Consider the following 25,971-nt stretch of genomic DNA (forward strand, 5'->3'; position numbering starts at 1 on the left):
AGTACCGATGATGGTGCTCTGTGTGCCAACCCCCTTGCAGAGCACAGGCTTACAGGATTTGTAGAGCAATCACACCAGACTTCATTTAGTCCTTATAGCAGACATTCCTGAAGAGGAAGGGCAGAGAGACTACAAGTCCTAGTAGGCTGTTCAATGGAACTTGTGTTGAGTAATGTGCAACTTTCATGCTGGTGGTGAGAAGCGATACACAAACTATTATAGGAGGTAGCATGGTAAGGGAAGAGCTAAAAGGTGCTGCTGATGTGCATTGATTTGTATCAGTCACCTGCTATGATGTGCACATCTGAGAACTTCCTTCTTCTAGGTGTATGTATGGAAAATTTTGCACTTAGGGCAACCACCCCTGTGGTCTCATGGCTCACCCATGCTATGTCAGTAGATCCTGGTACATCTTCATAAACTACAGGTTCCCTCTGCTGCTTTGATAAGTAACATGTAAGATTTTATTGTCCCTCGTCAATGCACAGTATTCTTGCTCTTTAACAAGATTGTCTTACAAATTGCAATGTGTCTGAGGACAGGAAGGTGTCTGGTAGGAGTAGACGTTATTGGAAGGCTATGACAGTCACATTTTTCTTCCATATAAAACCTTTCTATTTACCTTTAACAGGGTGGAGTTTTTCAAGTTTTACAAATATTGTGTAGTAAGTAAAGCATGGAGCATATCTTCTATAGAGATAAGCAAGTCAGGTTGTGACCCATTTTGTAGTATTAAAAACCCTTTTTTTTTAGCTTAAAGTGGTTGTAAAGGCTGAAGATTTTATGACCTTTGTGCATTCTATGCATGAAGGAAAAAAACTTCTGTGCACTGCTCCCCCACAGCCCCCCTAATGCTTACACAAGCGCCATCCTTATCCAGCACTGTGCACGGGAGCAGTGGCTCTCCTCGGTCTTTTTCTCCTTATTGGTTGAGACACAGCAGCAAGAGCCATTGGGTCCTGCTGTTGCCAATCACAGCTAGTGAGAAGAGAGCAAGGCAGGGCTGAGCCACACAGAGCGGGGCTCGGGAATGAGCATGCACAAGTGCCCCCATAGCGAGCAGCTTGCTATGGGGGCACTTGGCAAGGGAGAGGGGCCATGAACGTTGGCATGGGACTCCAGAAGAGGAAGATCGGTGCTACTCTGTGCAGAACCATTGTATAGAGTAGGTAAGTATGACATGTTTGTTATTTAAAAAAAAAAAGAGACTTTAATATCACTTTACCCATTGGGCAAAATAAAATAAACATTCCCTCTGAAAGTTGAAGAGATGTTCTTTGGACTGCTTACCAATTTAACATTAGCCCCTTTATTTTCTTCATGTGCTCAATAGTAGTTATAAGATAGTAGCCAGGATTTTACTGTCACCCAGTTTCTACTGTTTAGGAATATCATATACAGTGTTATACCTGATTTTCAGTTAAAAAGAACAAAGCAGAGTTCCATTGGCTGAGTAATAACAGGTTCAAGTGCTGTCTGGTTGTTATGAATGGAGCCCTGTTTGAGATGTCCTGCTCCTCTGACATTACTGCTGTCACATTACATTCCAGTCTGTTTACTTGTACTGTCCTGTTGGTGTATTATTTGTCTTTGTTTGTGTTTTTGCAAACTAGTGTTCATTCTACTAAAGCTTATCTGCGGGATACTAAACATTTATTAGATTATTTAGAGGAGATTCAGTTCATTGATTACCCTGAACCCTGAAAGGTGACAGCTGATGTCTCCTCCTTATACACTATCATCCAACATGAAGATGCATTATTAGCCCTCAATTGGGCTTTAAGTAGGAGAGTAGACATCCCATACACTCAAACAAGATTTTTGAATAGCTCTTTGGAGTTTTGTCTTTCCCATAATTACTTTTGGTACCACAGAGAAGTCTTCTCTTAAAAGAGAGGAGTAGCTATGGGGGCACGTTTTTTTTTTTATAATTTAAATATTTATTAATTTTCCATTTTAATTACATTTCATCATCACAATTAGAGATGAGCGAATCGAAGTATCCGAAGTGGAATTCGAGTCGAATATCTGAAAAATTTCGATTCGTGCCGAATCCGAAAAATAGCCTAATTCGGACGCGCAAATCGAAATTTTTCAGAAAATGGCGGCTGACATGTGCGGCGACGGAGCGGGGATGTCTGGGAAGGCGCGCAGACAAGGCGCGCTGCCCCATAATGCATTCCTCAACGACATGTGATCGCATCAGCCAATCAGCAGCCAGCCAGCCAGCACTGTGTAATGGTCGAGGTATATATAGCGGCCATTTTGGAATTCTTCATTTGCCTGCAGTCATTGAACAGAGGCAGACCGCTCTGTACTAGGGACAGGGACAGAGTTAGGGCCACAGAAACGAGAATTGGGGACAGAGAAAAGTTACTTAGGGACAGAGAACCATTACTCAGGGACACAGACTTGTTAATGAGGGCCACAGAATCGTTATTTAGGGACAAAGAAACGCTAGTTAGGGCCACAGAATTCATACTCAGGGACAGACAGAATTGTTACTCAGTGCCAGAGAATTGTTACTTAGGGCCACAGAAACGTTATTAGGGCCACAGAATTTTTACTCAGGGACAGACAGAATTGTTACTGAGTGCCAGAGAATTGTTACTCAGGGACAGACAGAATTGTTACTGAGTGCCAGAGAATTGTTACTCAGGGCCACAGAATTCATACTCAGGGACAGACAGAATTGTTACTCAGGGACAGACAGAATTGTTACTGAGTGCCAGAGAATTGTTACTCAGGGACAGACAGAATTGTTACTGAGTGCCAGAGAATTGTTACTCGCACAGACACAAAATTGTTACTCGCACAGACACAGAATTGTTACTCGCACAGACACAGAATTGTTACTCGCACAGACACAGAATTGTTACTCAGGGCCACAGAATTCATACTCAGGGACAGACAGAATTGTTACTCAGGGACAGACAGAATTGTTACTGAGTGCCAGAGAATTGTTACTCGCACAGACACAAAATTGTTACTCGCACAGACACAGAATTGTTGCACATGTTTTAGGAGCGAGCAGACGTGGCAGCAGAGGAAGGGGTCGAGGCAGCAGTATTCGCAGCCAGAGGCCAGTGCTCCCGGTGTCATCCAGCGGTCGTGTCTCCACCGACAACCCTGCCGTCATTGATTGGTTGGCTCGGTCGTCTTCCTCTTCCCAGGTCACCTCTGACACCTACAGCCAACGGTCGGTGGGTACGTCAGACACAACCGTTAGTTGGCATGGCCCGGGAGCAAGCCCACTGAAATCACGTGTCCTCTACCTGCCCCTGTCCTTTGCTGTTCCCTCACCAAGCGAAGTATCGCATGCTGTGGGCTCAGCCCCACTGTACAGTGAGGAAGAGCTAACAGAGGGCGGTCAGGAACGGGGGGAGACATCGGCCTTTTCAGCAGCCAAGCGAACAAGTACTGGCGAGGAGAGTGGCTCGGTAGCCGGTCTAGAGACAGGTCTGTCTCCTGACCCAGACGCAGCCGAGGGGGCTAGTAGTGAGGCGGAGACCGTACTTGATGATGAGGAGGTTGATCGCACTTGGCTGCCTCGTCGTCATCAGGCAATTTCTTCCGCATCATCAGGAGAAGAGGGTGCCAGCTTGGCAGCGAGCGAAACAGTCGGTGGGTTGCCCAGGAGGCAGCAGGGTCGCATCAGTGTCAGTGGAGCCAAACGTCCACGGAGTAGAGCACCAGCTCCACTGCAGCCTACCACCACGGCCAGTAGTGGTGCCGGTGCGCACGGAGGAAGTAGCAGTCAGCCAGTGAAGAGTAGCGGGGGCAAAGTTTCCTACTCGGTGGTGTGGCAATTTTTCGTCAAGCCGCCCGAGGAAGTAAACGTAGCCGTATGTCGACTATGTGGCCAGAAAGTCAAGCGTGGCCAGGGGGCCCATGTTGGGACTACAGCGTTGCGTCAGCATATGCAGCGTCACCATTCGGTGGCCTGGGAAAACCGTGATAAAGATACGGCGGTTCTGCCTGCCCCAGCCCCCGCTCCATCACCCGCTCCGTTACTTGCTCCGTCACCCGACGTCGTCAATCGCCCTCTATCAGCCAGTCAAGGCTCCAACACCTCTGCTGAGGGGAGTTGTCGCTCATTGGCATCTTCCGCTCGTTCAGATGCTCCTTCTCCTGCTACTCCTCTTCTCGGATTCCGTCAACAGTCTTTCTTGGAATCCGTATCCAAGAGACAACAGTTTGCGAGCACGCACCCGACGGTGCAAAAGCTGAACGTCCTCCTGTCCAAGTTGCTGGTGCTGCAGTCCCTCCCTTTCCAACTGGTGGACTCAGCACCTTTCCGAGAAATGATGGCTTGTGCCGCGCCGCGGTGGAGAGTGCCAAGCCGTCATTTCTTTGCCCAAAAGGCAGTGCCAGCCCTGCATTCACATGTAGAAGAGATGGTGGGCCAGTCTTTGAGCATGTCGGTCTCTGCCAAAGTGCACGGCAGCGCCGACGTGTGGAGCTGTAACTACGGTCAGGGACAGTACATGTCATTTACGGCCCACTGGGTGAACGTGGTGCCGGCACAGCCGCACCAGCAACTTGGACAGGTCACGACGCTTTTGCCTCCATGTTTGCACGTCCTTGGTCCAGCAAGCATGTCCGCCTCTACCACCTCTTTTTCCGCCGTGTCCTCAGCCGCCACCCCCGTGCCAAGTCCCATTACCCGACCGGCATATCACATGTGCAGGGCGCAACGGTGTCACGCTGTGCTGCACCTGGTATGCCTTGGCGAACGTAGTCACACAGGGGAGGAACTTCTGAGTGTAATGAACAGAGAAATCGACAGATGGCTGTCTCCGCGCAAACTGAAAATCGGAACCATGTTGACTGACAACGGAAAGAACATGGTGTCTGCTCTGCGGCAAGGAAGGTTGTGCCATGCGCCATGCATGGCTCACGTGTTCAATCTGGTTGTCAAGCGGTTCCTAAAATCCACCATCCCACTGCAAGACATCCTTAAAATGTCACGTAAACTGTGCATGCATTTCAGCCATTCCTACACCGCAAAGAACACCCTCATTGAGCTGCAGCGGCAGAACGGAATTCCACCGCATCGCCTGATCTGCGACGTTGCAACAAGGTGGAATTCAACCCTACACATGTTAGACCGCCTTTACGAGCAGCGAAAGGCCATCACCGATTTCCTGATGTTACAAGCGGATAAAGGTACTCCCCTGTGTAACTTAGATGTCAGCCATTGGCAGCTCATGCGTGACACCTGCCGCTTGCTCAGGCCCTTTGAGGAGGCCACGCTATTCGTGAGTCGGCAGGACTATGGGATGAACGACGTCATTCCTCTGTTGCACGTCCTGGAACAAATGCTGTTAACAATGGCTGGTCAGGGTGCGGTAGACGTGGCGCACAGATGTCAACGCCACATGACCCCTGTGGGGGCAGGACAGGAAGAAGAGGAGGAGGTAGAGGAGGACATTTGTGCTCAGGACTTATTGAGTGAAATGGGTGGTTTTTCCACTCAGCGGACAGGAGTGGAGGAGCAGGAGCATCTGGGAGAGGAGGAGGAGGAGGAGACAGAGGACCCAGACGCACCGTGGCAGTATGCTGTGGAGATGGAGGCAGGGAGTCCCTCGCATTCCTTGGCACAAATGGCCCATAGCATGCTCGGTTGCTTGCGTAGCGACAGCCGAATAATAACCATCAGACAGAGGGATGACTTTTGGCTGTCCACCTTGTTGGACCCTCGCTACCGGTCCAAAATGGTGGCCTTTTTCACACCTGCTGAGAGGGAGGCCAAAATTACGTACTATAAAAACCACCTATGTAGTCAGTTGGTCTCTGCCTTTGTGCGCCAACGTCCATCCTCAGACACTGTGGGCCCTGTGCGCTCGCGTTCCGCTGGCATGGCAGCAGGGGAGGGGTGGGGTGGTAGGAGCAGTGGCAGCTCCACCAGCAGCGGCTGCCTCAGTCTGCAGTCGATGATGAGTAGCTTTCTTCACCAGCGCAGTGAGGAAACTACTAACCAGCCGCAGCAGCAGCAGCATCAGGTGGACCTGGAGCAGGAGCTCAAACAACAGGCTTGGGCCTACTTGGACAGCACCCTGCCAACCGAGGTAGACAATCCCCTTGACTACTGGGCAACGAAACTTGACCTTTGGCCCCAACTAGCTGAATTTGCCCTTGAAAGGCTGTCATGCCCGGCCAGTAGCGTGGCATCTGAGCGCGTGTTTAGTGCGGCAGGAGGTATTGTAACTCCGCGGAGGACACGACTGTCCACCCAAAGTGTGGAGAGACTCACGTTTGTGAAAATGAATCAGGCGTGGATTAGTCTGGATTTCAAACCACCAGTTCCTGACACAACTGACTAAATCCGCCATGAATCATGCCTCAAACATGTGCCACTTTCAGGTCTCCTCACACACTGCTGGTGTGTTGAATTTTTTGACATAGGGTGCAGGCAGATTACGGGCCTCACATAGCTGCTGCCAGGCCCCTAATCTGCCATGGGCCCCTATATACCGCCTCCTCATGCTGCTGCCAAGTCTAGAGTCTCTCATGGGTCCCTGTACGGCCTCCCATTGCTGCTGTCTCCATCGCCACACTCTGCTGCCATGTGCCACTTTCAGGTCTCTTCACACTGCTGGTGTGTTGAATTTTTTGACATAGGGTGCAGGCAGATTACGGGCCTCACATAGCTGCTGCCAGGCCCCTAATCTGCCATGGGCCCCTATATACCGCCTCCTCATGCTGCTGCCAAGTCTAGAGTCTCTCATGGGTCCCTGTACGGCCTCCCATTGCTGCTGTCTCCATCGCCACACTCTGCTGCCATGTGCCACTTTCAGGTCTCTTCACACTGCTGGTGTGTTTAATTTTTTTAAAATAGGGTGCTGCAAGATAACGGGCCTCACATAGCTGCTGCCAGGCCCCTAATCTGCCATGGGCCCCTATATACCGCCTCCTCATGCTGCTGCCAAGTCTAGAGTCTCTCATGGGTCCCTGTACGGCCTCCCATTGCTGCTGTCTCCATCGCCACACTCTGCTGCCATGTGCCACTTTCAGGTCTCTTCACACTGCTGGTGTGTTTAATTTTTTGACATAGGGTGCAGGCAGATTACAGGCCTCACATAGCTGCTGCCAGGCCCCTAATCTGCCATGGGCCCCTATATACCGCCTCCTCATGCTGCTGCCAAGTCTAGAGTCTCTCATGGGTCCCTGTACGGCCTCCCATTGCTGCTGTCTCCATCGCCACACTCTGCTGCCATGTGCCACTTTCAGGTCTCTTCACACTGCTGGTGTGTTTAATTTTTTTAAAATAGGGTGCTGCAAGATAACGGGCCTCACATAGCTGCTGCCAGGCCCCTAATCTGCCATGGGCCCCTATATACCGCCTCCTCATGCTGCTGCCAAGTCTAGAGTCTCTCATGGGTCCCTGTACGGCCTCCCATTGCTGCTGTCTCCATCGCCACACTCTGCTGCCATGTGCCACTTTCAGGTCTCTTCACACTGCTGGTGTGTTTAATTTTTTGACATAGGGTGCAGGCAGATTACGGGCCTCACATAGCTGCTGCCAGGCCCCTAATCAGCCATGGGCCCCTATACCGCCTCCTCCTGCTGCTGCCAGGTCCAGAGTCTCTCATGCCATGTGCCACTTTCAGGTCTCCTCACACTGCTGGTGTGTTGAATTTTTTGACATAGGGTGCTGGCAGATTACGGGCCTCCCATAGCTGCTGCCAGGCCCCTAATCTGCCATAGGCCCCTATATACCGCCTCCTCATGCTGCTGCTAGGTCCAGAGTGTGTCATGGGTCCCTGTATGGCCTCCCATTGCTGCTGTCTCCATCGCCACACTCTGCCATGTGCCACTTTCAGGTCTCCTCACACTGCTGGTGTGTTGAATTTTTTGACATAGGGTGCTGCAAGATAACGGGCCTCCTATAGCTGCTGCCAGGCCTCTTATCTGCCATGGGCCCCTATATACCGCCTCCTCATGCTGCTGCTAGGTCCAGAGTCTCTCATGGGTCCCTGTACGGCCTCCCATTGCTGCTGTCTCCATCGCCACACTCTGCCATGTGCCACTTTCAGGTCTCCTCACACTGCTGGTGTGTTTAATTTTTTGACATAGGGTGCAGGCAGATTACGGGCCTCACATAGCTGCTGCCAGGCCCCTAATCTGCCATGGGCCCCTATATACCGCCTCCTCATGCTGCTGCCAAGTCTAGAGTCTCTCATGGGTCCCTGTACGGCCTCCCATTGCTGCTGTCTCCATCGCCACACTCTGCTGCCATGTGCCACTTTCAGGTCTCTTCACACTGCTGTTGTGTTGAATTTTTTGACATAGGGTGCTGGCAGATTACGGGCCTCCCATAGCTGCTGCCAGGCCCCTAATCTGCCATAGGCCCCTATATACCGCCTCCTCATGCTGCTGCTAGGTCCAGAGTGTGTCATGGGTCCCTGTACGGCCTCCCATTGCTGCTGTCTCCATCGCCACACTCTGCCATGTGCCACTTTCAGGTCTCCTCACACTGCTGGTGTGTTGAATTTTTTGACATAGGGTGCTGCAAGATAACGGGCCTCCTATAGCTGCTGCCAGGCCTCTTATCTGCCATGGGCCCCTATATACCGCCTCCTCATGCTGCTGCTAGGTCCAGAGTCTCTCATGGGTCCCTGTACGGCCTCCCATTGCTGCTGTCTCCATCGCCACACTCTGCCATGTGCCACTTTCAGGTCTCCTCACACTGCTGGTGTGTTGAATTTTTTGACATAGGGTGCTGGCAGATTACGGGCCTCCCATTGCTGCTGCCAGGCACGTAATCTGCCATGGGCCCCCGTACCGACTCCTCATGCTGTGACGTTGCAACAAGGTGTAATTCAACCCTACATATGTTAGACCGCCTTTACGAACAGCTAAAGGCCATCACAGATTTCCTGATGTTAAAAGCGGATAAAGGTACTCCCTGTGTAACTTAGATGTCAGCCATTGTCATCTCATGCGTGACACCTGCGCTTGCTCAGGCCCTTTGAGGAGGCCACGCTATTCGTGAGTCGGCAGGACTATGGGATGAATGAGGTCAAATCGGCCATGGGCCCCCGTAACGCCTGGTCACGCTGCTGCTGAGCCCACAGTGTGACCTGGGTCCCTGTACGGCCTCCCATTGCTTCCACTCTGCCATGTGCCACTTTGAAATCTCCTCACACTCCTGCGGTTGTCCATTTTGTCATAGGTTGCTGGCAGATTACAGGCCTCCCATAGGTGCCGCCAGGCTCCATATCGGCCATGGGCCCCCGTACCTCCTGGTCACGCTGCTGCTGGTCCCACAGTGTGACCTGGGTCTCTGTACGGCCTCCCATTGCTTCCACTCTGCCATGTGCCACTTTGAAATCTCCTCACACTCCTGCGGTTGTCCATTTTGTCATAGGTTGCTGGCAGATTACAGGCCTTCTATTGATGCCGCCAGGCCCCATATCGGCCATGGGCCCCCGTACCTCCTGGTCACGCTGCTGCTGAGCCCACAGTGTGACCTGGGTCCCTGTACGGCCTCCCATTGCTTCCACTTTGCCATGTGCCACTTTGAAATCTCCTCACACTCCTGCGGTTGTCCATTTTGTCATAGGTTGCTGGCAGATTAGCGGCCTCCCATAGGTGCCGCCAGGCCCCATATCGGCCATGGGCCCCCGTACCGCCTGGTCACGCTGCTGCTGGGCCCACAGTGTGACCTGGGTCCCTGTACGGCCTCCCATTGCTTCCACTCTGCCATGTGCCACTTTGAAATCTCCTCACACTCCTGCGGTTGTCCATTTTGTCATAGGTTGCTGGCAGATTACAGGCCTCCCATAGGTGCCGCCAGGCCCCATATCGGCCATGGGCCCCCGTACCTCCTGGTCACGCTGCTGCTGGTCCCACAGTGTGACCTGGGTCTCTGTACGGCCTCCCATTGCTTCCACTCTGCCATGTGCCACTTTGAAATCTCCTCACACTCCTGCGGTTGTCCATTTTGTCATAGGTTGCTGGCAGATTACAGGCCTTCTATTGATGCCGCCAGGCCCCATATCGGCCATGGGCCCCCGTACCTCCTGGTCACGCTGCTGCTGAGCCCACAGTGTGACCTGGGTCCCTGTACGGCCTCCCATTGCTTCCACTTTGCCATGTGCCACTTTGAAATCTCCTCACACTCCTGCGGTTGTCCATTTTGTCATAGGTTGCTGGCAGATTAGCGGCCTCCCATAGGTGCCGCCAGGCCCCATATCGGCCATGGGCCCCCGTACCGCCTGGTCACGCTGCTGCTGGGCCCACAGTGTGACCTGGGTCCCTGTACGGCCTCCCATTGCTTCCACTCTGCCATGTGCCACTTTGAAATCTCTTCACACTCCTGCGGTTGTCCATTTTGTCATAGGTTGCTGGCAGATTAGCGGCCTCCCATAGGTGCCGCCAGGACCCATATCGGCCATGGGCCCCCGTACCTCCTGGTCACGCTGCTGCTGAGCCCACAGTGTGACCTGGGTCCCTGTACGGCCTCCCATTGCTTACACTCTGCCATGTGCCACTTTGAGGTCTCCTTACACTCCTGCGGTTTTCCATTTTGTCATAGGTTGCTGGCAGATTAGCGGCCTCCCATAGGTGCCGCCAGGCCCCATATCGGCCATGGGCCCCCGTACCGCCTGGTCACGCTGCTGCTGGGCCCACAGTGTGACCTGGGTCCCTGTACGGCCTCCCATTGCTTCCACTCTGCCATGTGCCACTTTGAAATCTCTTCACACTCCTGCGGTTGTCCATTTTGTCATAGGTTGCTGGCAGATTAGCGGCCTCCCATAGGTGCCGCCAGGACCCATATCGGCCATGGGCCCCCGTACCTCCTGGTCACGCTGCTGCTGAGCCCACAGTGTGACCTGGGTCCCTGTACGGCCTCCCATTGCTTCCACTCTGCCATGTGTCACTTTGAAATCTCTTCACACTCCTGCGGTTGTCCATTTTGTCATAGGTTGCTGGCAGATTAGCGGCCTCCCATAGGTGCCGCCAGGACCCATATCGGCCATGGGCCCCCGTACCTCCTGGTCACGCTGCTGCTGAGCCCACAGTGTGACCTGGGTCCCTGTACGGCCTCCCATTGCTTACACTCTGCCATGTGCCACTTTGAGGTCTCCTTACACTCCTGCGGTTTTCCATTTTGTCATAGGTTGCTGGCAGATTAGCGGCCTCCCATAGGTGCCGCCAGGCCCCATATCGGCCATGGGCCCCCGTACCGCCTGGTCACGCTGCTGCTGGGCCCACAGTGTGACCTGGGTCCCTGTACGGCCTCCCATTGCTTCCACTCTGCCATGTGCCACTTTGAAATCTCTTCACACTCCTGCGGTTGTCCATTTTGTCATAGGTTGCTGGCAGATTAGCGGCCTCCCATAGGTGCCGCCAGGACCCATATCGGCCATGGGCCCCCGTACCTCCTGGTCACGCTGCTGCTGAGCCCACAGTGTGACCTGGGTCCCTGTACGGCCTCCCATTGCTTCCACTCTGCCATGTGCCACTTTGAAATCTCTTCACACTCCTGCGGTTGTCCATTTTGTCATAGGTTGCTGGCAGATTAGCGGCCTCCCATAGGTGCCGCCAGGACCCATATCGGCCATGGGCCCCCGTACCTCCTGGTCACGCTGCTGCTGAGCCCACAGTGTGACCTGGGTCCCTGTACGGCCTCCCATTGCTTACACTCTGCCATGTGCCACTTTGAGGTCTCCTTACACTCCTGCGGTTTTCCATTTTGTCATAGGTTGCTGGCAGATTAGCGGCCTCCCATAGGTGCCGCCAGGCCCCATATCGGCCATGGGCCCCCGTACCGCCTGGTCACGCTGCTGCTGGGCCCACAGTGTGACCTGGGTCCCTGTACGGCCTCCCATTGCTTCCACTCTGCCATGTGCCACTTTGAAATCTCTTCACACTCCTGCGGTTGTCCATTTTGTCATAGGTTGCTGGCAGATTAGCGGCCTCCCATAGGTGCCGCCAGGACCCATATCGGCCATGGGCCCCCGTACCTCCTGGTCACGCTGCTGCTGAGCCCACAGTGTGACCTGGGTCCCTGTACGGCCTCCCATTGCTTACACTCTGCCATGTGCCACTTTGAGGTCTCCTTACACTACTGCGCTTGTCCATTTTGACATAGGTTGCTGGCAGATTCCAGGACTTCCATAGGTTCCGCCAGGCCCCATATCGGCCATGGGCCCCCGTACCGCCTGGTCACGCTGCTGCTGAGCCCACAGTGTGACCTGGGTCCCTGTACGGCCTCCCATTGCTGCTGCTAGGAGGCAGCAGGGTCGCAGCTTTGTCAGTGGAGGCAAACGGCCACGGAGTAGAGCAGCAGCTCCACTGCAGCCTACCACCACAGCCAGTAGTGGTGCCGGTGTGCACGGAGGAAGTAGCAGTCAGCCAGTGAGGAGTAGCGGGTGCAAAGTTTCCTACTCGGCGGTGTGGCAAGTTTTCGTCAAGCCGCCCGAGGAAGTAAACGTAGCCGTATGTCGACTATGTGGCCAGAAAGTCAAGCGTGGCCAGGGGGCCCATGTTGGGACTACAGCGTTGCGTCAGCATATGCAGCGTCGCCATTCGGTGGCCTGTGAAAAACGTGATAAAGATACGGCGGTTCTGCCTGCCCCAGCCCAGGGTTCCATTTTGTCATAGGTTGCTGGCAGATTAGCGGCCTCCCATAGGTGCCGCCAGGCCCCATATCGGCCATGGGCCCCCGTACCTCCTGGTCACGCTGCTGCTGAGCCCACAGTGTGACCTGGGTCCCTGTACGTCCTCCCATTGCTTCCACTCTGCCATGTGCCACTTTGAAATCTCCTCACACTCCTGCGGTTGTCCATTTTGTCATAGGTTGCTGGCAGATTAGCGGCCTCCCATAGGTGCCGCCAGGACCCATATCGGCCATGGGCCCCCGTACCTCCTGGTCACGCTGCTGCTGAGCCCACAGTGTGACCTGGGTCCCTGTACGGCCTCCCATTGCTTACACTCTGCCATGTGCCACTTTGAGGTCTCCTTACACTCCTGCGGTTTTCCATTTTGTCATAGGTTGCTGGCAGATTAGCGGCCTCCCATAGGTGCCGCCAGGCCCCATATCGGCCATGGGCCCCCGTACCGCCTGGTCACGCTGCTGCTGGGCCCACAGTGTGACCTGGGTCCCTGTACGGCCTCCCATTGCTTCCACTCTGCCATGTGCCACTTTGAATTCTCTTCACACTCCTGCGGTTGTCCATTTTGTCATAGGTTGCTGGCAGATTAGCGGCCTCCCATAGGTGCCGCCAGGACCCATATCGGCCATGGGCCCCCGTACCTCCTGGTCACGCTGCTGCTGAGCCCACAGTGTGACCTGGGTCCCTGTACGGCCTCCCATTGCTTACACTCTGCCATGTGCCACTTTGAGGTCTCCTTACACTCCTGCGGTTTTCCATTTTGTCATAGGTTGCTGGCAGATTAGCGGCCTCCCATAGGTGCCGCCAGGCCCCATATCGGCCATGGGCCCCCGTACCGCCTGGTCACGCTGCTGCTGGGCCCACAGTGTGACCTGGGTCCCTGTACGGCCTCCCATTGCTTACACTCTGCCATGTGCCACTTTGAGGTCTCCTTACACTCCTGCGGTTGTCCATTTTGTCATAGGTTGCTGGCAGATTAGCGGCCTCCCATAGGTGCCGCCAGGCCCCATATCGGCCATGGGCCCCCGTACCTCCTGGTCACGCTGCTGCTGAGCCCACAGTGTGACCTGGGTCCCTGTACGTCCTCCCATTGCTTCCACTCTGCCATGTGCCACTTTGAAATCTCCTCACACTCCTGCGGTTGTCCATTTTGTCATAGGTTGCTGGCAGATCACAGGCCTTCCATAGGTGCCACCAAGCCCCATATCGGCCATGGGCCCCCGTACCGCCTGGTCACGCTGCTGCTGGGCCCACAGTGTGACCTGGGTCCCTGTACCGCCTCCCATTGCTCCCACTCTGCCATGTGCCACTTTCAGGTCTCCTCACGCTCCTGCTGGTTTCCATTTTGTCATAGGTTGCTGTATGGCCTCCCATTGCTGCTGGCTCCACCGCCACACTGTGGCTCCAAACACTGGTTTTGGCCCCGTGACTGGCCAAAGGAGTGAAGTGTGCAGTGATTCTAAGATCGACGGCACTCATCTGCATGTCATACTGACTGACAGTATTATTTCTCTTCCCCAGCAGACTCCAAGGGCATTTAAATTAAAGGTACAGTGTTCTGCACTAATATTAAGTCTCTCTGAAGCCTAGAAACACCCTTTTTTAAGTTAAATTCACAGCGAATTTATTCGACTCGAATCGAATATTGTCCACGAATTCGCCGAATCAGTCGAATCAAATTTTTCATTTCTTCGCTCATCTCTAATCACAATATAAGTATATATATATATAAAAATATATTCTATAATATTATATTAACCAACATTCCTACTTTATATACTCTATGCTACCTTTCCCCCCCACCTCCACCCCCCAACCCATATCCCCTCTACCTATTCTACCTTTTCTCTGCGTCTTTTTATATCAGCAAGTGAAATTTTTCTGTTGTTATCTTTATTCTTTCCTATACCTCATATATAATCTAGCTTTTTCCCAGTTCTCCCATTTCCCATAGTAAGTCTCCATCTTATCTTCTTGGGTATGGCACAACCTTTCCATCTTTTTAATCTGCTCGACTCTTTCAATCCAGTCCTCTTCCTTTGGTGCCTCTATTCGCCGCCAGAACTTGGGTATCAGGGCTTTTGCAGCATTTATATAGTACCATATCCCTGATTTTTTGTACTTATTTACCGTTATATCCGTGATATGCAAAATACATACTTCTGGATCTAGATTTATGTCTATTTCTGTCAATTTTCTTATTAAGTGGATTATTGTTTTCCAGAATATCTGGATTTTTGGGCATCCCCACCATATATGGTATATTGTGCCTATTTCCCCACATCCCCTCCAACACAACGGTGAACTCTCTCCACACATCTTATTTTCTACTGTTGGTGAAATGTGCCATCTTGTCAAACACTTATAGTTCATCTCTACTTCTCTCATAGAGACATTTTCGTGAGTTAATCTATACATTCTCCTCTGCTTTTCCACATCAATCGCAACTCCCATATCCATTTCCCATTTTGTTATATATGTTGGCTTCGTGTTTGTGTCTAGTTCAGTGAGTATTGTATAAACTCTAGCAATCCCGTGTTTCCCATCACCTTGTGTTCCCAACATCTTTTCGAACAAGTTCCAATTGTCTCTTGTCCTTAAAGGTCTTGGCAAACTTCCAACAAAACACCTCAATTGGAAATACCGCCATTCGTCTAATTTAGTGAAAATCTCTCCCTCTTTTTTTTTTCAATTCGCCAAATGCTCCTATTTTATCTCCCACCAAGATATCTCCTAATTGCACCTTATCTTTTTTAAACCACTTCCCTCCTATTTCTTCTCTCCCTGGGGGAAAAAACTCTGTATTTTTTAGTGGAATCAGTGTGGAATTAAAAGTCCATTTCATACTTCTGTGTAAATTATCCCAAATCTTTAAAACATTCAAAGTGTATGTATTTACATTGTCATTTAAACCCCTATACTGTGTTGGCACCCATATCATTCTTCCCAAGTCTATTTCGCTGAGTTCATTCTCTATTCTCACCCAGCTTTTTTTATAATTAAATATCCAATCTATGGTTCTTGCCAATGTTACCGCTTTGTAATATCTTTTAAAGTCTGGGAGCCCTAAACCCCCTCTTTCTTTCCTCCTACTTAACAGTTCGTATGACAGTCTTGGTTTTTTATTCCTCCATATGTATCCTGTTATCAATTTCTTAATTATTTTAAAGAAAATCTCTGGGAGTTTAATTGGGATCATTTGATATCTATATATGATTTTTGGTACAATTACCATTTTTACCAGATTAATACGGCCCATCCATGTCGGGTTACCTCCCTCCAATCTTTTTAACTCGTCTCTAATCTCATTAATCAATGAAATATAGTTTAGCTTATATAGATGTTTATGTGAGGCTGTGAGTTTTACTCCTAGATATTTTATATCCCTGTCTTTCCATTTAAAGGGAAATTCCTTTTGTATCCTTTCTTTTTCATTTTTTAAGATGTTTATATTTAGAATCTCCGTTTTTGTTGGATTTATCTTTAAGTTTGATAGTTCTCCATACTCCTTTAATGACTTCATTAAGTTTGGAAGTGTTATCCTGGGGTTTCCTACATAGAACAGCAAGTCGTCTGCGAAAGCAGCAACTTTATGTTCTGTATCTCCTATCAGGATTCCCTTTACGTCTCTGTTCAGTCTTATTGTTGACAATAGTGGTTCTAATGATATAACATACAGCAATGGGGACAATGGGCATCCCTGTCTTGTACCGTTTGACATCTCAATGGGTTCTGACCTCTCCCCGTTTACCCCTATAACCACCGAGGGGTATCTGTACAGCTTTCCTATCCACTCTCTCATCCTAGGCCCGATTCCCAAGGCTTCCAGAGTATCCTTCATGAATCTCCAGTTTACCCTATCAAACGCTTTTTCAGCATCTATAGACAATAGTACCACCGGTTCTTTTCCCTTTTTACTCTTTTGGATTAGCATCAATGATCGTACCCCATTGTCTTTTCCCTCCCTCCCTGGAACAAAGCCCACCTGATCCTCATGTATCCATCCAGGCATTAGCTCTTTCAATCTATTTGCTAGGACCTTTGCGTACAACTTAGTATCTGTGTTCAGTAGTGAGATAGGTCTATAGCTCGAACACTGAGAGGGATCTTTTCCCTCTTTTTGAATGAGCACGAGTTGGGCTTGTAATGATTCTCTTCTTACTTCCATCTCTCCACCTAGTGCATTCATGTAGTTTTTAAGTTTTGGTACTAAGATTTCACTAAATTTTTTATAGTATCTCACTGTATAACCATCTGGTCCTGGGCTTTTCCCCGACACTGTCCCCTTCAATGCTAGTTTTATTTCTTCCTGTGAGATATCTGCATCTAGGGAGTTTAGTTGATCCTCACTTAATTTTAGTAACCCAGCCATTTCCAAATATTTCTTTCTTTTCTGGTTCTTCTCTCTGTCTATAGTTTCTGAACCTTCCAAGGGGCTTATATTGTACAGTTTCCTGTAATATTCTATAAAGGCTTTGATGATATCTTTATTTGAGTGTTTCATGTTTCCTTTAGCGTCTTTTATTTTTTCTATATAATTTCTGTTTTTCTTTTTCCTCAGGGCTCTCATCAGATACTTTCCAGGTCTTTCTCCCCATCTATATCTCTCGCTTAAAACTCTATTATATACTTTTCTCCTCTCCTCTTCTATCATTTCTTTCAGTTCTTCTTTCTGTTTTTTTAACTTCAGCTCTATTTCTTTTGTTATTCTATTCTTATGTATTTGTTCTAATTTACCTATTTCTTCTAAGAGCTCATTCATTTTCTCCCTTCTTTCTTTTTTCTTTCTTGCCCCAATCGCCATTAATATTCCTCTTATATAAGCTTTGTGGGACTCCCACACTGTGGCCGTTGACACCTCCCCTGTCTCATTCTCCTTAAAAAAGCGTTCGATCTCCTCCCCTATTTTCTGAGCTATTTCCTTTTCCACTAAAAGTGTCTCATTCAATTTCCATCCCAGCCCTCCGATTTTCCTTCTCCCCCATTCCATTTTCATAATAACTGGAGCATGATCTGATAAAGATATTGTCTCTATGTCTACCTGGGTCAGGTGGTCAATTAATTGATGTTCTATTAATATATGATCTAGTCTTGAATATCTCTTATGCATATTTGAGAAAAAAGTATAATCTCTATCTTGCGTGTGTGTAATTCTCCAGGCGTCTACCAGTTGACTTATGTGTAATTCTTTTTTCAATAATTTCAGGGCCCTGCTTCCTTCTGCCTTTATATGGGAGGTGGCATCCCTTTGTGGGTCCATACAAAAGTTAAAGTCCCCTGCCAGGATCAAACGTCCTTTTTTAAAGTCCATCAACTTCCTCAACACCTTTTTCAGATACTCCTCCGGTTTTTTATTAGGACAGTAGATATTGGCCAGTGTACACTCAATCTCCTGTAACTTGCCCCTTAAAAACAAAAATCTCCCATCTGGATCTGTTTTTCTATCTTCCAACTCAAACCTAATGTTCTTTGCCAGACCTATTGCTACCCCTTTTGCTCTTTTAACCGGGGAATCTGCATAATACCATGTTGGGTGGTTTCTAGACCTCAGCCTAACATTTGAACTTATCTCAAGATGTGTCTCCTGTAGAAATATCACTGAGGCATCTCTATGGTGTAGTTCTTTAAATAATCTATATCTTTTCCCAGGGCAGTTCAACCCATTTATATTATATGTTATAAACTGAATCTCTTCCATCTTCCTTAAATTTCCTCTTTTCTCCTCCATCTATATTTTTCCTTTCTCTCTCCTTCTCCCTTCTCACTTGCTTTTATATCGTCTTTTATTTTGCAGGAAAAACAACCCACCTCTCCCATTTCCCACCCTTCCAACCTTCCAACCCCCTCCCTCCCCCCTCCCCTCCCCCCTCTTTTTAGGCCTAACATTTGCCTACTAATCATTTATGGATTAAAAAGTCCACCTTTGATTTGGTCCTTGGGCTAAGACTCCGTCCATGGACGACTTTCCCCTTGTCTAACCTCCCCGTAACCTCCCAGGCCCCACCTGGTTTTATCATAGGCATAGGGGAAAAAAAAAAAAAAGAATCAGAAACGAGGGCGATAGAGTGGGGGCAGAAGGGGATAGGGGAGAGAAGAAGAGAAAAAAAAAAAAAACTATTTCTCTTCCTCCATCCCTCTCCCCCCCTCCCCTCCCCTCCACCTCCGCCGCCCCACATATTGCCAGTCCTCCTTTCTCTTCGCTCTATTTTCCCAATGTTCTTCTTCCCAGCCAGGGATTTCCATTCTTTGAATTTTTAAACTGTCACAAAAATTTTTCATATCTTCTGGAAACCTAAGGTATGCTGTAGTCCCATTTTTCCATCCTATTAAACATTCGGGAGTCCCCCATCTATATTGCACCTTTTGTTCTTTCAACCTTTCCAATAGGGGTCTCAAAGTTCTCCTTCTCCACAAAGTCTCTGGAGCTAGATCCGCATATATCTGTATGTCTCCTCCTTCGTACTTAATTACTGATTTTCCCTTAGTCTTCTTCCAGATATTTTCTTTATCCCGAAGTTCATAGAATTTAACTATTATATCTCTCGGCCTTTCTTTCCCCAAATTTCTCAGAATTTTTCCTTTTCTAAAGGTTCCTTCTATTTTAGACCTTTCCATCTCAGAGCTGTCCGTTATAGTGTTAAATATTTTACAAACCACCTCTTGCAGACTTTCTCCCTTTAAGTTTTCTGGGACCCCACGTATCAAGATGTTTCTCTTCCTGTCTTTATTTTCTTGTATCTCAGCCTTATATAACAGTTTCTCTTGGGCTTTCCCTATATTAGTTAGTTCTTTTTCAAGTTCAGAGATAACCTGGGTCTGACCCTTAACTTTCTCCTCCGTTTCCTCAACTCTCTCCAACAGGTGTCCCAGATCTCTGCGAATGTTTACCATTTCTTGTTTTATTGTTTTCTCCAGTTCTCCAAACATTTCTGCCATTTCCTTTTTATTAGGTATTTGTAGATCTTTTTCCATCTCTGTATTGCCTGTTATATGCTGATTACTAGTATCAGGGCCTATTGATACTCCAGGGCTTCTTTCCATACTAAGGTCTGCTTCTCCTTTTTCAATTCTGCTCTGGGGTCTTTCTGGGGTTACGTTTCCTTGGGATGTGTATTTTTTAATTGTGCCAGTCTGGGACCCTTTAAGCCCGCTTCCTTTTACATTTTTGTTTTTCATCTTTCTTTATGGCACTTATCCTTCTTATAGTCCTTTATAAGTTCGTGGGTGGGGTGGGAAAATATTTCTTTAAACTTTCAAGTCTCTGCCCTGTCCCCTTGCTGATTTTCCTTTTTCTCTTTTCTTCCTCTTCTTCCTTCCCTCCTCTCCCCCCCTTCCCCCTAAGCCTCTCTTCTTCTCTCTGCGAGCCTCTTCCACATTTTATACAGTCTCCAGGGGTCCCCCCTTTCAGTTACACTCTATTTCTTGAGGGTCAGCTCAATAGATCTTCAAATGCAAATCACATTTCATTCATAGTCACTCACCCTCCTCCTATATCTTCTTCCAATGAGTGCCTTTTCACTCGATTCCTCTGAGGGTCTTTTCATGGGGGGGAACTCCCCAGAGTCTCTTCAGACTCCTTGTCCAGGTCTCGATAGTTCTCCTCCTTCCACTTTCTTTTAGGCTCCAGGGTTACTAGGGGGATAGGGGGAGAGTGTGTCGGCCACCGGCACACAGGTCGGCGTTGCTCTCTCACTGCAAAACGCCGGCCGGCCGGCCGGCTTCCCGATCTCCCAGAGGTGCCTTGCGGCCGGTCACGTGATCGCGCCGGCCCCTCTCGTCTCCCAGCGTCCAGGGACTCTCTCTTCACCAGTCTCCAGCCGCTCCTCTCTCTTCCCTCACCCGCATCAGCCTCTCCTCCGCCGGGAACCGTCAGACCGGGTAAGTCCCTACTATGGGGGCACGTTTTGCGCCTTGTAGAGCCAATCTATTTATGGCGGAATGGGAAGACCATTATGTCTTTAACTATGGTCATAAACAGATTCTGCTATACAAGAGGTTCATTGATGATCTGTTTCTGATCTGGGCAGGTTCTGAAGCTGATCTGATTGTTTTTCGTAGCCTCCCTAGCTGTCTGATTATGTCAGTATTTCTGTGCTCAAAGCGGTACATTTTTTTGCATGGAAATATGTTGTTTTTTTATTGTAGGCCTGTCATTTTTAGGAATAACTCACTGAAATCTGTCCGAATAAGAGTCTAGTAAACATCACGGGTATGTTAAAATTTGAATAAATTATAATTTAATAAATAATCATAAAAAATAATAATGTACTAATAATAAATTTAATTCAATAATATAATCGAACCAAAAACACTGAATTTTGAAATAGAGCGCCAAGTTTGCACATCACTGAGCAAAGTCGCAAAATCATTTTCAGCGTCTGATGACGAATTTCCCCACAAATCATTATCAGTCAATTCTGCAAGTGGTTCTGATTTACTATCGCTGTTCTCTATCCGGTCTAAAACCGCTTTTGACCTAAAGGGACGCTTTTTGGACGCCATGGACGTTTCTCAGTTTCCAGGCAGAAAGAACAGTAAAAATGCAGGCAGGGCACAGGACAAAGCAGTAGGGACAAAATGTATGTGAAATGGTTTGATACAGTAATGTAATACTATCAGATTTTAGTGTATTTAGTGATTATCACTTTTTAACATTTTTAAATTTCCCACCGATTGCGTCCCCCGTACGTCCTGATGTGTGGTCGGTGTCACGCGGTGCAGACAACACCCCCCCGCACCTGCCTTGGGACGCCACTGTACCTGATAAACCCACATTTATTTATAGAAAAGCCCCTACATTTGGGGATAAAGTGGTAAAAAAGATTTTGGATCCTCCCAAAAAACTAGAAATGTATTGGGGAAAAAAAAGTTTTTTTTTGTGTAGAAAATGTGCAGTGTGCAGGACAGCAAAGAATAAGTATAAGGAACTCACTAAATTTTTATCTAGGTCTAATGGAAAGGAATTTGATATATCTACCTTTATCACACGTGAAACTACTTATAATTATTATTATAATACAGGATTTATGGCGCCAACAGTTTGCTCAGCACTTTACAATATAACGGGAGACAATACAGCAACAATACAGTTCAATACAAGAGGGAAAGGAGGGCCCTGATCCTTGGAGCTTACTCATGTAGTTTATGCTCTTGAATGCCCTTGTGGCCTGATTTATATAGGCCGTAATAAAAGACATTTAAGGATTAGGATCCAAGAACATCTGAATAATATATTGAAAGGTTATAAATATCATAGTGTATATATGCACTTTAGAAAACATCATAATCAAGATCCTTCCTTATCACATTTTGGGGAATTGACACTATCCTCCAGATGTGGCGTGGGTCCAATAGAGTTAGAGAACTGTCAAAGTGTGAAACGAGGTGGATTTATCTCACTAATGCTCTGACTCCCAATGGTTTAAATGTAGAATTAGATTTAAATTGTTTTATCAGTGATTATTAGTTTTTTTATTTATATTGAATTTATTTTATATGTATATGATTTTTGTTTATTTTAGTTCTATTATTATATATCGTGATGAGTTTATGATTGTTTCCCTCTTTGTGATATAAATTGGGATATTGGACAACCATTTTTATGTTTGTCCACATGATGGAATTATTGAGCTTATTGCTCTTCTCTTCTAGTATTTGTCCATTTAGATAAGACTAATTGAGTGTATGCCATCATATATTCCATCACAAGATGGCAGTAGAAGACTAATTTGACCTATGGCATTTGGAGCGGTCTTATAAAAGACCGAACGTCTGTATGTTGATCACACCCTCAGAGGAAGTCGTGTGATGAAACGCGTAAGGCGTGATCAGCAGTGACGTCACCACACACGCCGCGACCATGTGGCTGGACCATGTGATCGCTATTATGAGATTTGTAATCTACAGAGCGGGTGGTGAGACGCACATTGAAATAGCTAGCTGTTTCACTGCTGCTACACCTATTGAATGCTTTTTGTACTTTTACACAATGTGAGTTTTAGTCTAAAGGGGGTATTTGTTGGCAATGCAGTTATGCAATGGCGAGTGTTCTTTATTTACCCACATATGGAATTTGAATAATACTTACCTGGATGGAGTTTGAGCTGGATTAACCATCTGATGAGTGACCATTATTACATCTGAGCCACTCTGGTTTAATGAATCTCCACATCTATTGGTATCTGATTTAAGGCTGATTAATCACCAGCGTCTGGTGAGTTTGCACTTTGATGGTGTGTTGAGCACATTGAAGATCACGGTTTTGGTGGATACTTTTTTGAAAGAAAGATTTGGACTTTATATTATGATCTGATACTTTTTTACTGTTGCACTGTTTGGGGAAGTGTAGTTTATTATTTATTTATTTTGTATATTTATTTATTTATTATTGTTTATGTATTATTTATATTTATTTACGAATTTTTATTTTTTATATTTCACACAATTTTGGGGATTGAATTGCATCTCATTAGTGAGCGCTATTTATGGTAGTCTTCACTTATTTATGTTCTATTATTTGTATTGCACTGCAGTTTAGCAATCAACCACTCACATACCTCATCATTGTTGCATTGCTGTTCATTCCTGTCTGTCTACTGCTGTAGATTTAGTGAGTCTTCAGTTTGTTTGTACTCTGTGTCTTTTTATTCTTGTTTGACCTTTTTGGTCCTTCCCCTCTTGGTTGTGTCACTTCTCCAGTACACCCTAGACTTTATGAACACATGTTTGCATCAATGGGGTTTGCCAAGTAGTAAGTCCTGTGGGTAACTAAGTACCTTCGATGGCCGATAGGGGGAAGCTATATGAATAGGAGCTCACCAAGACTGAGAAGATGTCTTCTAGATATGTGGCCATGACTTGCTCTCAATTCTCTTGTATCTGAGTCTACCTTCCTGATATTCTGGTTTGATGTCAGTTTGGTTGACTTTCCTCTCCAGCTATTCCTCTGTTAGTGCTATTGGTTACTGGCTGCCATCCTATCCATTTGGTTCTCAGCCCCAGCACTATGAGTAATTAGGTCCACTACCCTTGGCCAGCAGTCTGCTACTGGTCATGACATACACATTTTATTATGTTATTAGCAGTCCATATGCTGTATATTAGCTAATATTAACCTCTACCTTTTATAATTTATGCAATATATTCACAAGGTGTGCGTATTACAATGCCTTATCAACACCATCTTTGTTTTCCAGCACAAGAGTCTCTCCATCCACCTTCACAAGATGAGCCAATTATGATGGAATATTAGCATTTCCGTGGTGTTCCTGTACCAGAGCCTCACCATCCATCTCCACAAGATGTGTCTTATAAGATGGAAAATTCAATGCAATGAGAAGCACTGGAGAAGCATCATATTTTGCAAGATTGGACCGTCAAGTCATATAACATTTACATGACCTTGGTAAATAGGCCAGACTAGAATATTCACTGGGACGTAAACAGGAATGGTGGAGTGTAAGAGAGTTTTGGCCATCATATTGTCCTGACCATGTCACTGCCAGTGAAGAATATTTACATATATTAAGGAGTATACATATGACACAGTATAGACATTTTAATGTTCTAAAGATTAGGGTTGGGCATCATGTTCGAGTTAACAGTGCATTTTGATGCTTTGGCCAATCAGAGCACATGATGACGTTACAAGGGGGCAGGTGTGACTCTGCCCCCTTGTGACGTCATCACATTATTTAAGAACTGTCATCCTGGTGCAGCTGTCAGACGGCAGGAGCCAGCGTCAAGAGCAAAGCCTTTTTTTTCTTTTTTTTTCGGGTCGGCGGTGGCGGCAGGCATCATGATTGACGTTGGATCTACTTTGGGGGCATTTTTTTAAATTTTTGTTTTTAATAAAGGACTTTGCAAAGATGTCTCCTGTCATTTTTACACTACACTTTTTTTTGTGAATGGGTAGGGTTACCCCATATTCATTCATATGGGGGGGGAGGGGCGGGATCTGGGGGATCCCTTGTTAAAGTGATAGTAAACCCAGTTTCTATATTTTTACCTACAGGTAAGCTTATAATAAAGCATACCTGTAGGTAAAATGAATATCTCCTAAATGTGCGCTGTTTAGGAGATATTTAAGGTTTTTTTGCAGCCGGCGCATGAGCTCTGAAGGAAAGGCATTCCTGTGCCGTTCCTTCAGAGCACTGTATCATGTCTCGAGACTCCTGTGTGCATGCACTGGAGTGATGTCATTATGGCCAAGCCAGTCATATGGCCGGAGCTTGCGAACCTGGAAGGAAGACCGGGTGCAGATGGATGCCTCTGCAGTGGTTACAGTGTGCCGGTACAGGGCTTTGTCTTAAGGTAAGTTTTTCATAATGTGCTAGCGATGCATACTAGCACATTATGTCTTTACCTTGCAGGGGATTTTTTTTTTTTTTAATGGACACGGTTTATTACCGCTTCAAAGGGAGCTTCCAGATTCCGATAAGCCCCCTGCCCGCAAACCCCCACAACCACCGGCCACGGTTGTGGGGAAGAGGCCCTTGTAGAGGACATCAACATGGGGACAAGGTGTTTTGAGGTGGGAGCCCCCCATGTTGAGGGCATGTGGCCTGGTATGGTTCAGAAGGGGGGGTGCTCACTCGCCTGCCCCCTTTCCTGACCTGCTGGGCTGCATGCTATTGTTTTAAAAATTGTTTAATTGTCTGGCAATCCAGACAATTCTTCATACATTCAGCTGGCAGCGGTGAACCCCACTGACAGCTGAAACATTAAAGAATATTTTCACTACTAAAATACCGCATAACGTCATAATATAACTCATGCCATATTTTAGTAACTGACCGTTATCTTACCACATACTCAGAAGCAGTAAGATACTGCTTAGTGAATTGTCCCTGTTCAAAGTTTGAGGTCAAACTTTCGGTAGGTTCAAATGTTCGTCCACGAACTGAACAGGGGGGTGTTAAGCCTATCACCACTAAAGATAGAATATATTATTCTCACAGCGCTTATCAGATTTATTTTAGATATAGTTTCTTACAAAGATTTACATTAGCAAAATATCTCCTTTTGTTGTAAAGTTTGTATGTACCTTTATTACTAATAGCACCTGAATAAAAAAGTACATGCTACTGTTACAGTATGTGAGCATATGATATATATATACATACATACACAGTGCTCAGCATAAATGAGTACACCCCTTTTGAAAAATAAGATTTGAATCAATGTCTCAAACAGTACATCTGTGAATTCATGACTCCATCAATGAAATGCAGCTCCCCGACACTAGTAGCACTCATGCAGCCCCACAGAAGGACACTGCCACCACCATGTCTCACAGTAGGTACAATGCATTTTTCTTTGTACTCCTCACCTTTGCGACGCCATA

General features: G+C 47.5%; 1 protein-coding gene across 3 annotated transcripts in view; it reads left to right on the forward strand.

Annotated features, from left to right (window-relative positions):
* Positions 1–25,971, forward strand: part of LOC149472050 (uncharacterized) — a 481,288-nt gene that overhangs the window by 98,552 nt on the left and 356,765 nt on the right. For 2 of the 3 annotated variants that reach the window (XM_089693286.1, XM_089693293.1), the window contains one exon: positions 23,822–25,717. The exons of the other annotated variant lie outside the window; for it this stretch is intronic. In XM_089693286.1, coding sequence (XP_089549412.1) covers positions 23,822–23,877 — 56 coding nt within the window. In that variant the 3' untranslated portion in view covers positions 23,878–25,717. Of the gene's footprint in view, positions 1–23,821; positions 25,718–25,971 lie in introns of those variants that run through there. 3 annotated transcript variants of the gene reach the window in all.

Source organism: Staurois parvus, unplaced genomic scaffold (assembly GCF_062004578.1).
Source record: "Staurois parvus isolate SC_StPar_1 unplaced genomic scaffold, SC_StPar_1.0 ptg000024l, whole genome shotgun sequence".
Classification (NCBI taxonomy): domain Eukaryota; kingdom Metazoa; phylum Chordata; class Amphibia; order Anura; family Ranidae; genus Staurois; species Staurois parvus.